The sequence below is a fragment of the Lepidochelys olivacea genome (genome assembly GCF_965140295.1).
Source record: "Lepidochelys olivacea isolate rLepOli2 genome assembly, chromosome: 3".
Taxonomy (NCBI): Eukaryota; Metazoa; Chordata; order Testudines; family Cheloniidae; genus Lepidochelys; species Lepidochelys olivacea.
Genome location: NC_140413.1, coordinates 90206813 through 90219544, shown reverse-complemented (window position 1 = coordinate 90219544; position 12732 = coordinate 90206813). Strand labels below are relative to the sequence as shown.

General features: G+C 40.8%; 1 protein-coding gene across 2 annotated transcripts in view; it reads left to right on the top strand.

Moving 5' to 3' along the window:
- Nucleotides 1–9213: 9213 nt before the first annotated feature.
- Nucleotides 9214–12732, top strand: part of TRAPPC3L (trafficking protein particle complex subunit 3L) — a gene marked incomplete at both ends in the record, with an annotated part of 50373 nt that continues 46854 nt past the window's right edge. The window contains 2 exons of one of the 2 annotated variants that reach the window (XM_084622051.1): nucleotides 9214–9268; nucleotides 11161–11208. In XM_084622051.1, the coding sequence (XP_084478177.1) occupies nucleotides 9227–9268; nucleotides 11161–11208 (90 nt within the window). The remainder of the gene's footprint in view (nucleotides 9269–11160; nucleotides 11209–12732) is intronic. The other variant, XM_084622052.1, reaches the window with a different exon arrangement.

Sequence of the window (12732 nt, the reverse complement as noted above, 5' to 3'; positions counted from 1 at the left end):
CTCACCCAGATGCCCAAGAACACGGGCGGGGTGAGGGGGGAGGCTACGGGGACCTACACAGTCAACCCCAGAGGATTGCACAAGCAGCAGAAAGCTGGCATATCCTAAATTTTGATTTGGTTTCTGGACTTGTCCTTCCCTCCTCCTCCACCCCCCTAACCCAATACCCCCCCCCATCTAGCTTCTGATTTCTCTCAATGTTTTGTGCAACAACTAATAAAGAACGGTTATTAAACAATTGTGACTTTATTTCCTTTCATATATATAGGGGGCAGGTAACTTTAAGAGAAACAAACACAACTCTCACACTGTACCCTGGCCAGTCATGAAACTGGCTTTCAAAGCTTCTCTGTTGTGCAGCACGCCCTGCTGCGCTCTTCTAATCATCCTATTGTCTGGCTGTGCGAAACTGGCTTCGAGGTGAGTTGCCTCAATCTCCCACAATGCCATAAACGTTTCCCCCTTACTTTCACAGATATTGTGGAGCACACAACAAGCAGCAATTACAATTGGAATATTGGTTGTGCTGAGATCTAACTGAGTCAGTAAACTGCGCCAGCGCCCTTTCAAATGTCCAAATGCACATTCCACCACCATTCTGCACTTGCTCAGCCTATAGTTGAACTGCTCCTTACTACTGTCCAGGGTGCCTGTGTACGGCTTCATGAGCCATGGCATTAAGGGGTAGGCTGGGTCCCTGAGGATAACTATAGGCATTTCAACATCCCTAACAGTAATTTTCTGGTCTGGGAAGTAAATTCCTTCCTGCAGCTGTTCAAATAGACCAGAGTTCCTGAAGATGTGAGTGTCATGTACCTTTCCCGGCCATCCCATGTTGATGTTGGTGAAACGTCCCTTGTGATCCACCAGTGCTTGCAGCACCATGGAAAAGTACCCCTTGTGGTTTATGTACTGGTTGCCCCGGTGTTCCGGGGCCAAGATAGGGATATGTGTTCCATCTATCGCTCCACCGCAATTAGGGAACCCCAGCACATAAAAGCCATCCACAGTGGTCTGCACATTTCCCAAAGTCACTACTCTTGATAGCAACTGGTCAATGATTGTGTTGGCTACTTGCAGCACAGTAGCCCCCACAGTAGATTTCCCCACTCCAAACTGATTCCTGACCGACTGGTAGCTGTCTGGGATTGCAAGCTTCCACAGGGCTGTGGCCACTTGCTTCTCAACTGAGAAGGCTGCTCTCATTTTGGTGTCTTTGTGCTTCAGGGCAGGAGATAGCAAGTCACAAAGTTCCATGAAAGTGGCCCTACGCATACAAAAGTTTCTCAGTCAGTGGGAATCATCCCAGACCTGCAACACTATGCGGTCTCACCAGTCTGTGCTTGTTTCCCGGGCCCAGAATCGGCGTTCCACGGCATGAACCAGGCCCAACAGCACCATGATCTCCCAATGGCCGCATGCCGTGCCGTCTGTGTCCATGTCCTCATCAGTATCGTAACTGCGTTGTTGTTGCTTCCTCGCCCGGTTTTGCAGGTGCTGCACCTGCTGTTGGATAATGTGCAAGGTATTTACAACAGAGATCTGATCAGGCTCCATGGCTATGGTGCCTGCACAGGCAATCCTGGAAAAAGGGCGCGAAATGTAGGAGAGCAGAGTGGCAGCGGAAGCTGTGCCGTTTGGTTCACGGTAGCCGAACAAAGGCTGAAAATGGCTGTCTTCTGTGGTTTTCACGGAGGTTGGAGCCCAGGACAGACAACATGGAGAAGCTCGGAAGCGCGGCAATAGCGGGAGAGCAAAGTTGGTGGCGGAAGCTGTGCTGCTCGGTTCACGATGGCCGAGCAGAGTTGAGTTGGAGAGGTGGATTCATAGTAGCAGGAGAGCAGCGGTGCACCGTCTGCTGAAAGCAGTATGGCGTCTGCACCCCAAAAAGGCACGAAACGATTGTCTGCCGTAGCTTTCTGACAACACACACCCAGAAACAACCGTGAGAATGTTTTTGCCCCATTATGCACTGGGAGCTTAACCCAGAATGCCAATGGGTGGCAGGGACTGCGGGAACTGTGGGATAGCTACCCACAGTGCACCGCTCTGACATTTGATGCTAGTCTTGGTACTGTGGATGCAATCCGCCGAATTCACGCACTTTAGTGGGGACACAGAAGACCAAATGTATAAAATAGCTTCCGAAAATTCAAATGGAATAATTTTGAAATAATTTCATACTGTAGATGTACCCTAATATACTTAAACATGTTTAAGTCTTTACAGTATTGGGGCCATAGATTGTATACTTAGAGAAACAGTGTAGGAAACAATCTATGACACGTGCAGGAAAGTGCTCTTATTATAACTGTAGTGTTCAGAGGCCACAATCAGGATAAGAGCTTCTTTGTAGTAGCAACTATACAAATGTATGAAGATACAAGTTCTGCCCTGAAGAGTTTACTACACAAGGCCCTGTTCTTGCAATGCATTGTGCATGGGCAGATCTCTGAATAACTTGTGGTAAGGTCAGGGCCTAAAAATAATGCCCTTTCTAGGACTGTGATCCAGTGAAATGAAAAATCGTTAGCTAAAATTACCAGTGGTACAGAAATATACACTGAAACATTTGGGAGCATTCTGCTAGCACTATTCTCTGTGGTAAATACACAGCTTGTGGTATATGCAGCTCAGTGCTAATCAACACACAAACATAGACACTTCTTTAGTGCCATCTGCAGAACTTGTTGCCAGTACCTTTTGAAGCTTTATTTTCTCCCAATATTGTTATGCCAATAAAATAAAAACCAGCAGGATCTTATAAAAGGGGAAAAGACAAAATACCACATTTATTGTGGATACAGAAAGAATCATAGTAAGCAGTTAGTTATAGCTATAACATTCCATTCAATCTCATATTTATTCACACATTCATTCATACAAACACACACACAGAGGTTCTGCAAGGTTGTTATCATAGTTACCAGCCTTAGAGTTGCTCATGCCAAGCCACTGGCCAGGTGGCCTGGACATGAGGAGGGAGCAGAGCCTTGTCAGATGCACAAGTTCTCCTGGAAGTTGGTTTGCAGAATCAGACCCCAAAGTTCTCACTTTCTAGAGTCCATTTTTATAGGAATTTCTTCCTATGCCAGTCTATGGGAATTGCTTCATCATGCTGTTGATGAATCAATCAGCAGATGGCACATTCCTGACGGCTCCGTGCTGCTAGATGTTATCTTGTTCTTTGGTTCTCCCATTCCTGAGGCTTTGTTGGGTGGATTCCAGTCTGCCCTCCGGGGGTCCTCTGGTTATTTCCACTTGATGCCTTCTTCAGCCGATGGACACTGGATTCTTAGGCTGGCACCTCCCTGATCATTCAGTTATTATCCACACCAAGCATCCATCATCTATCTCTATTTTAATCACAATTGTTAATACAACAAAAGGACGGGGAGTCTCTGGGTACTGTTTCTGTTGTTACAGAGTATTGCTTTGAGTCTCTCTCTGTGTGAATTGCTTTGAGAACAGACTCTGTCTTAGAATGTACTAACGCAATTAGCAGCTTGCAAGTTTCACACAGAGAGGGAGAAAAACAGTACCAAAAACCAAGAGACCTCTTAATTAGTAATACCCTGGAATTTAAACTATGGGGAATCAAACTCATTTGTGATTTTAATACAGAACTTCTTTAATATGATCCAACAATATCACATGATTTTCCACCTATTTATACATGAAAGACAATTCATGCACCACTAAATTACATTTCTACAGGGTTCCTCCCTCCCCCCCTTTGTGATTAGGAAGATCACATCTCTCTGGCTTCTGCATTGTTATTTTATGACGATCTTCCATTAAGCTTCAGTTCACTTTAAAATCTTCCATTGATTTCATCTGAGCGCCCTTTGGACACACAATTTTCTGTTTTTTTTTTTAGGTGAGGCAGGCTTTCCCAAGCCATCATTCTTTCACTCAAAAAATACATTTGATGTAAAATTGACAAGAGGTCAATCAATAGGAAACTCAAGACTGTTGAGTTAGGCAATCTGTACATGCAAAAAGACAACTTTGTACTGCAGCATTGTTGCTGTGTGGATATTTTGTTTTTTCATTCCTTTCATGCTATTTCGTAAATAATATTGCTGGATCATCTTATTCAGGAATGACTTACAAAGAACAACTCAGCTCTGAAGCAAACCATTTCAATTATGGATGTTTTATCAGGTATTCATATTTCCCTATAAAAGTAAAAACGTTTTGCTTCCTTCAAAGTTTGCTTCCTTCTTGCTATTCTTCAAAGTTGTTCCCTAGTTAGGGGGTGGAGGGATTTTCCTTTTACACATCAGTTATGGCAATATGAGGATATTGGGTCATAAAATCACTAACAAACTCATCTGATGTCCCTACTCTCTGGTGTGTAGTGGAGGTACTGAGCATCATTGCTTCTGTGAGCTGCTAGAGTGGCAAGGGAGAGGAAGGATAGTCCAGAGCGCTACCCTAGGATTTGGGAGATCCATGTTAAAGTCTGTGCTCTACCACAACTTCCTGTGTGATCTTGGGCAAGTTTCTTAGGCCCAGATCCCCCAAAGTCTTTTAGACATTGCTCTTCTCGGCTTTGTAATGAGCAGCATTCCCTAACTGGACAATCTATTACAGTATCATTGGTGTGGGTGGATGGTGTGATGCATGACTCAACCATTTTTTGAGCTTCAGCAGACTTTTGGGGTGGGGGGGGAAAAATTGAGGGGGGGGGGATGTTTGGACATAGTTTAGTGCTCATGAAGAGTGTTGGACTAGCAGTCCGGGTGGCTGATGACTGAAATCCTCTGTTTATCCACAGACCACTACAGTATAGACACTCGGCAGTGCCAGCTTTCTCATACTGTCTTGCCAAATTGCTTCAACCCTGTTCTGGAGAGACCACACCTAAGAATTTGTATGTTCTCCATGCCAACCTTCATCTCTCTACTGGAACTGAACTCAAGGTGCCAGTTAAGGATCATTAATAGAGATGCTTTTATAATGCAAACACCTGGTCCCTAAGGACTGGCTTGAATCTACCTCACAAATCAGACAAACCTCTAACAACGGAGGATGAATACAAACCAGTAACCTAGAAGTGAAAGGTATCATTATCCTATTACCAATCACTTGAGTCATTTAGTTCCCAACCTGTTTGCATAATGTCTTAGCTATTGTATTTCATGTAATGTCTGGAGAGCTTTCATAGACACAGTGAACTACTGCATAACGTATTTTTCAATTTCATACAACAGATTTTTCCAACAAAACAAAGATTTCTGCCATGTGTTATGCACTCCGGTGTATATTTTTCTCCTGCACAATTGCAAAATAAACAATGTAGATTGAAGTCATTCATCCTTTTATGTATAACTGGATATCGGCAATAGGATCCATTCACATGATGCTCCTGAGTATCTTGTGCTGATTCAGTTGCAGGATCTATTATATTTAGGATAATTTTTAGGACTAGCTTTTAAAATAAAATACAGTCCATTTTCTTTCTGAGGTTTGTGGTGGGAGAGAAGTTTTGAACTTGTGCCCAAAGATAAGGAGGCACAACTGGGAAACAGTTCCTTTCAGTAGTTGGGGTGGGATTCTACTACTGAAAAACAAGCAGTTTTATGAACAGTTTTAATGCCTGCCTTTATGACTTACTGAATGGATGGTTATCTAGTGTATTATCTGAGCCATCACATTCGCCTTTGACACTTTCATTTACATAATTCTAGGGCCATTGTGACAAAGCCCCACAAAACCATGGGAGTGCACAGTTAAAGATGGCAGAGACTTACTATCGCCTATGCTTTCCAACACCGGGCCATGATTTTGTGCAATATGAAAGCTGTTAAGGTGACTCCCATTTTGCATAGCAGGATTTAAAAGTCTGCTTTCACGGTTCCCCCTTATCTCTGCACATTCCTATTTTTGTTGGCTTGGGACATAATCTTAAATGCTTCTTGTAAGTAAATTATTTCCATCCCCTCCCTCCAGTAATTCACAGGCTTTTTTAAAAAAAACTGTGTGCGTTAAAACAAAGCATCCACTGTCAGAAATCTTTAGCTGTAATTTTACTTTAGGTCCAGATCCAATAATGAATACAAATCGAATAGCACATCTGAGGCTGAAGTAGCTCTCTGAAACCAGTGCCAAAGTGTTTGCAGAAGTGGGAACTAAGTAATTTCCCCCTTTTCCTCTTCACAATCCCTGGCTTAGCAGCCCAAGTATCCCCTGAATCAGTCAAGCCAACCCAGAACCACTGTGCAGAGGAGTAAAGAGCCTGTATCTCCTTTATTTCCAACAACAGAGGATTGATTCATACATATTACCATCATTACAGTTTTACAACATAGTTCAATATTAATAACATTTCAGATGTATTGTGTTATAACAGAGACTTAACAGATCATAAAATGATGAGTTTTGTAACTTAAATACATTTGATAGATTAAATGCAGATTTTCGTATCAGGTATATGTGCAGCAGATTTTATTAAGTATAACAATCATATAAGAGGATATTTTTCCCCAATGGAAATCCTCCCACCCCCTTCTAAAAATAGTTCTGAACAATAGAAGGGAAATGCCTCTTGCAATTTATGAAATAACCTGATGTTCACATTCTGCTTTGTGGCTAAACGTTGTAGATATTGGTTTTGTTGAATGCTGTCTACCCAGTGTATTCAACTAAACTGTTGCATAAAAGAGACAACTAGAAATGAATGGGTAATGATAAAATTAATGTGGATCTTTTAACTCATTGTTAACTTTACTGATTTCTAATCAAATGGAACATTTTTACTTATTTAGACCCCAATCCAGTCAAGCACCTAAGCATGTGCTTAACTTTAAGTATATGAACAGTCCCGCTGTCTTCAGCAGGATTATTTACCTGCTCAACTTTAAACATGTACTTAAACACTCTGCTGTATCAAGGCTTTGTGCACTGAAGCCTGCCAGATGAACCAAGTACATTCAGGTCATTTATCCCTATATCGTCTGAACTGGGGAAAAAGCTAATGTTGAGAGACACAAATCGTGCAGGTTTAAAGTAGATAGTCTATTAGTTCTTTGCTTTGTCACTGCTTACAAGCTTACTTTATTACAGCAGTTAACAGGAATTAAAGACAATGATATGTACATCAAATAAAAGTGCACTGTTAAAATAATAATATATTTGTAATGTATTTTTAAATGTATCTCTATGTGTTTCTCTGCATGGGAGGTAGGCTACTAAGCACCTATTAGATGCCTATCTGGATCTTTAGGTGCCCAAATTCTTGTAAAAATCCTGCCCTAGATCTGTTTTTAAGATGGAACTTAGACATTTTGAAAATTTTACCCCTACTTTACTTTGAATTATTTGTTGTTTTTTTAATGAACTTTCCCGCACATTTCCAACCCTGCAGGGGAATGTTTACTTGCCTCTTAACACTGGATTGAATATTTTAGAAAATGAATTTGTGAAAACATTTTCAGTCATAGTAGTTTAGATACCTCCACCCTTACCTGACTGGAGTCAATGGGACTATTTGTACAGCTAGATACTACTCACCATAAGTCCAGGTAGCAGAATCTGGCCCATTAAGGATTATAACCACCCTGCATATTTCTAAATTTATGTTTGACCTTGACCTAAATTTGAGCCTAAACTAAGTTCACAAAGTGGACTAAATTCATCTCTTCTGCTGCAGGAGGATGCAAATTGCATGCCCCTCTATGCCAGGCAAGGGGCACCTGCTGCCCAGATGATAGGGAAATGCCCTGCTGCAAGGGGGGATATTGTTTACAGAAAGAAAAGGAGGACTTGTGGCACAAGTCCTCCTTTTCTTTTTGCGAATACAGACTAACACGGCTGCTACTCTGAAACCCATTGTTTACAGAAGCGCTTTCCCCAGGGTTCCTCTGGAATAGTGCTTGAAGCATGAAGAGGAATACGAATGTTTCGCACATAAATACTTAAATCTGGCACATAAATACTTTGCCACAACAGTGCCATGTGAATGCCTGTTCTCACTTTCAGGTGACATTGTAAATAAGAAGTGGGCAGCATTATCTCTTGTCAATGTAAATGAACTTGTTTTTCTTAGTGACTGGCTGAGCAAGAAGTAGGATTGAGTGGATTTGTAGGCTCTGAAGTTTTACATTGTTTTGTTTTTGAATGCAGTTATGTAACAAAATATAATTCTACATTGTAAGTTTCACTTTCACGATAAAGAGATTGCACCACAGTACTTGTATGAGGTGAATTGAAAAATTCTGTTTCTTTTGTTTATCTTTTTTACCATGCAAATATTTGTAATAAAAATAATAATATAAAATGAGTAGTGTATGCTTTGTATTCTGTGTTGTCATTGAAATCAATATATTTGAACATGGAGAAAAACAGCCACAAATATTTATAATAAATTTCAATTGGGATTCTATTATTGTTTAACAGTGCAATTAAAAACTGTGATGAATCACGACTAATTTTTTTAATCTAGTTCATTTGTGTTAATCGCATGAATTAACTGTGATTAATTGACAGCCCTATTTTAAATCTTATTAAAATATGTAAAATATGTTTGGCCCACACAAGGTTGTGCTTAGGTTTATATGGCCCTCCTGTGTAATAAGGTTGGGCACCACTGCTGTAAGCTATAGGAGAGGTGCTTTGGGAGCACCTGCATCTACCCTCTAGGCAGTCTTTCTAACTACCAGGCCCTGTCAATGGTAGCCCAGCAGAAGCTGATAGAGGCTGCAGCTGAATATAGCTCCTTGATTTTATCTTTGAAAAGAATCTAAAGACCAATTACTTTATGTTACAGTGTCTTGTATTTGGGTTTTTATTTTCCACTGTGGAAGCTTTTGTTTGGCTTTCCACAGCAAAAACTGGCATGAACAATAGACCACCTTTTTTATCCCTCAGAGCATAAGAATTTAGAATCATTTGGTGTTGCCTGGCCTGATTTCACACAGTGAGATCCTGCTGTTGTGTATTTGGATTGCAATTCATTCCTAGGGATGGAGCAGCTATTTATGTGGTTGTGCTCGGAAGCAGATCTGTTGCCAATCAAATTTCTCCTAAAAGGTTTAATGCTTGTAGTAAATAGGAGGAGCATCAGCAACAGCGCAGAGTACAGCAAGCAGATCTAACGCAAAGAGAGGAGAAAACTTTAGGAAGGGTGAAGAAAGAAATACAGTTACTGGAGGGGAAAATGCTTCTTAAAGGAAAAAAGATATAAACCAATGATCATACAGTTCATCATTATTCAAGCAACATGTCACGGCCAACGAACAGAAGACAAGATAATCACAAAATAGTAAGGCTTATTTAAATATATAAATATTACTTCACATGGACTTATAGCTAGCTATTGTTTTATTGAAGTGTATTGTTTTGTACAGTCATGATGGTGGACTAGCTAGAAAGTAGAAATGTGAACCAAATTTTAGTAGGTCTATGTACCGAGGGATGAATCTGTCAATTTTAGAATGGCTGCACTGAAGACATTTATGGCTTCAATGAAAATATTAACCCTCTTGTGAGCAGACAATGCTGTGACTTAAAAGAGAATGTTTTTTTGTTTGAGTTTCTTACAAAATCAGATCTTGGAATGAAAAGTATTTGTGAAACAATTGACATTAACATTTGCTTTTGAAACATTCTAATTTCTCCTGACTGTGACTGTGATATGAAATGTTTTTCAGCCAGCTCTAGTCCGGAACATGATGAATCCAGATGGCTGAACTCTGCACTTAGCATGAGCCATTCTTCAGTTGCAGGGACAGATGGTTTAGGCAGGACTGCTGCATATGAGCTGCCCAGCTGGAGAACTAAATATGCCTCCTTGCTGGCGGACCACACCCTCTTGTTGCTGTGTGGTGCTAGGCCAGCACTGAGGCCAGTGCCCTCTCCTGGTGATCGGGAGCGATCCTACATTCCTGCTTGCATGAGAGGGACAGGAAATAGTGCACCTGCACTTCACAGGGTAGAAGCTGGTCCTTAAGGCCAAAATCTGCTCCCATTGAAAACAATGTTAAAACTCATACTGATCTGGATTTGTCCCATAATGAGGAACTATTGATTGCACAATACAGTATTACATCTAGCAGGGGATACCACAGACAAAAGGATGCCTTTTGCTGTTCCAACTATTATGTTTGCTCAGTATTTTGATCATATGCAGTATCTGTTAATATTCTCCTAATATTCCAAAGTCCACTTTAAAGACTTGGCATGGGAAACTATCCCCGAAGCATTTCTTACACTGCATGAGCATTAAAAAAAAGAAGAAGAAGAAGAATATTCTGTCCCATTAAAGGGCTAGAAAACCAAGGTTGTCAATTATTCTCTAGTTCTCTGACTGTGGTTTTAAGGGGTAAAATAGCCAACTATTGGAAACCTAAGAACACTTGGCTCTAACTTTTTGTTCAGGAGCCTGCCAGCCAAATGTGCATGTACAAGGATGTTCATTTTTGGATCTTCCCATTCATTAACTTTGCCCAGAAGTATAGATTGGAAGTTTCCTTATTTCTGTTAGGAACTTAAGGTGAATTGTCTTCAATTCTACCAACCCATTTTATATATGATGTAGTTTTTAACTTCTATTCAAAATTACCCTCAATGGGTTCTAGTTGGCACAATGGTGTAGGGCACTAGCCTTCTATTTTGAAAAATAAGGCTTGGGTCATCAGTGAAAATGAATTTGTCCGTACTAGTCTAGTCTCCTGTGAAAAGGTCTGGATAACAGCTCATGCACCAAATCTATTGTTTTCAGGCACCACAAATATTTGTCTGTCTCCAAACCAGTGACGAAGTCTGTCTTAAAAGAGCTCCAGCCAGGGTTAATATTTTTTCTTGAAAAGAATGAACTAACCAACAATAAAAATGTGACATAGATATAAGGAACCTAAATAGCAGAGTAGGACAAAAAGAGACTATTTCACCTTGGCTCCAAGTACTAGCTGAGATGTTTTAATTACTATTCTTCAGATAATTTGTATTGTGGTAGCAACTAAGAACGCTCGTCTGGGACCCCATTGTGCTAAGAGCTGAGGCTTATTCCTGCCAATGTGATTTAAATTTCTGTTTAAAGTTTGAACTGCATTTACATTTCAGTCCATCACATTTTGCTTCTTTCTTTCTTTCAGCAGCCACATAAAGAATTGTGTGAACCCTTATCATTTTTCTTTACTTCTTTTTATCTTGTAGGATTGGCATTTACCAAGCATCTCATCCTCTGCATCAGCACATCACATGGTATGCAGCAAATCTAGATTACTATATTTCCTACCATTCCTTTGGATTTTTCAGCAATTCACGTGGAGTGCAAGGTGTTTCAAATATAAACAAATATCATTTTCATTAAAAAAAGTCATCAGAACTTTTCCTCCAGGACAGAATTGTTCTGCTTTTTCTAAAAGTCCCAACAAAACATTACATTTTACATATTTCACAAAGTCCTCTACTAATGAAGGAACAATCCAGCAGGTGGAATTTCATTCTTGTCATAAAGGGCTCAATTGTGCTCCTGTTTTACTCAGCTGAGCAGGGTTGAGTAAGACCCTCAATTGAAGAAGGCCTACCCCAATTCGGGGTCTGGATCAGTTGTGATGCACTCATCCCTGCTCTCTGGATACTCCCCTCTATGAGCAAGTGGCTGGGAAGAGCTCAGCTCCACACTGCCCCTATTCACTGACTAGAGCAGAGAGCCAGTCAGAAGGGGGAAAATAAATGGCACCCTTTCAAGGATGGAAGTAAATTGCACCCCCTCCCCCAACCCAGAGCAAAGGAGGAATTGTGTCCCAAAGTCTCTGAGACACTTGGTCTTCTGGGGCTACTCACAGGTTGGTGCCATTTACTCACCAACCTGTACTCAGGACTGTGCCTAAGAGCACAATCTAATCCCTTGCCTACACACAAAAGTTGTACCACTTTAACAGCACTAGTATAGTTAAAAGGGGGGCAGCCCCTTACTGTGGACGCAGTTATATCAGTATAAATGTACTTATATCAGTATAGTTATTCCCATACTGGTAAGGGAATAAATTATACTGGTAAAGGCAGCTTTATACTGATATAACTGCATCCATACTAGGAGTATAACTATTTTGGTAAAAAAAAGCACACCCCTAGCCAAATTTGTTATACGGGTATAACTTTCAAATGTAGACCGGGCCTAACCCTTAATTTTCTCTTGTAATATGTACACTTAGATGTACAAGGTGGCAGGAGCCCTTATACTTGACTTTACACGACGTATTGTTCGGGTATATGTCTGAGCAATCCTGCTCTCTTCCTAAGAGCCCAGGTATGGTATTAATAGGGACGTCTCACAGTCATGGAAGGCCCCTGGTGCGTTGGTGTAAACCAGCAAGCACAGAACCCAGTGCTTTGTAGAATTCTGAACATTCTATAGCGAACTGCATGGCTCCATGGAAACTGGGTGTTGGTGTCTCTGAGTTTGTCTACACTGGAAAAGTGGTCAAGGTTAGCTAGCATGTTGTAACTAACCTCAGCCTTTTCCCTAGTGCAGATGCAGGGTAACTCCTTCTACCTCAATTTAGTAGGTCAAGGTCCACTTTTCCTAATATACATAAATCATCTGGGAACAACCAGATCCCCTTGAATATACCATCTCTTCCTGGCCAGTTCATTCTTTTGCCTTCCTACTTTGTTGATTTGACATAAGGATTTTAGAAGCAGGTAGTCTTAGCAGCAGGACAGACTTCTGGCTTAAAAGTGGAAAGTATTAGATATATTTATATGTGTGACAGAAACAGC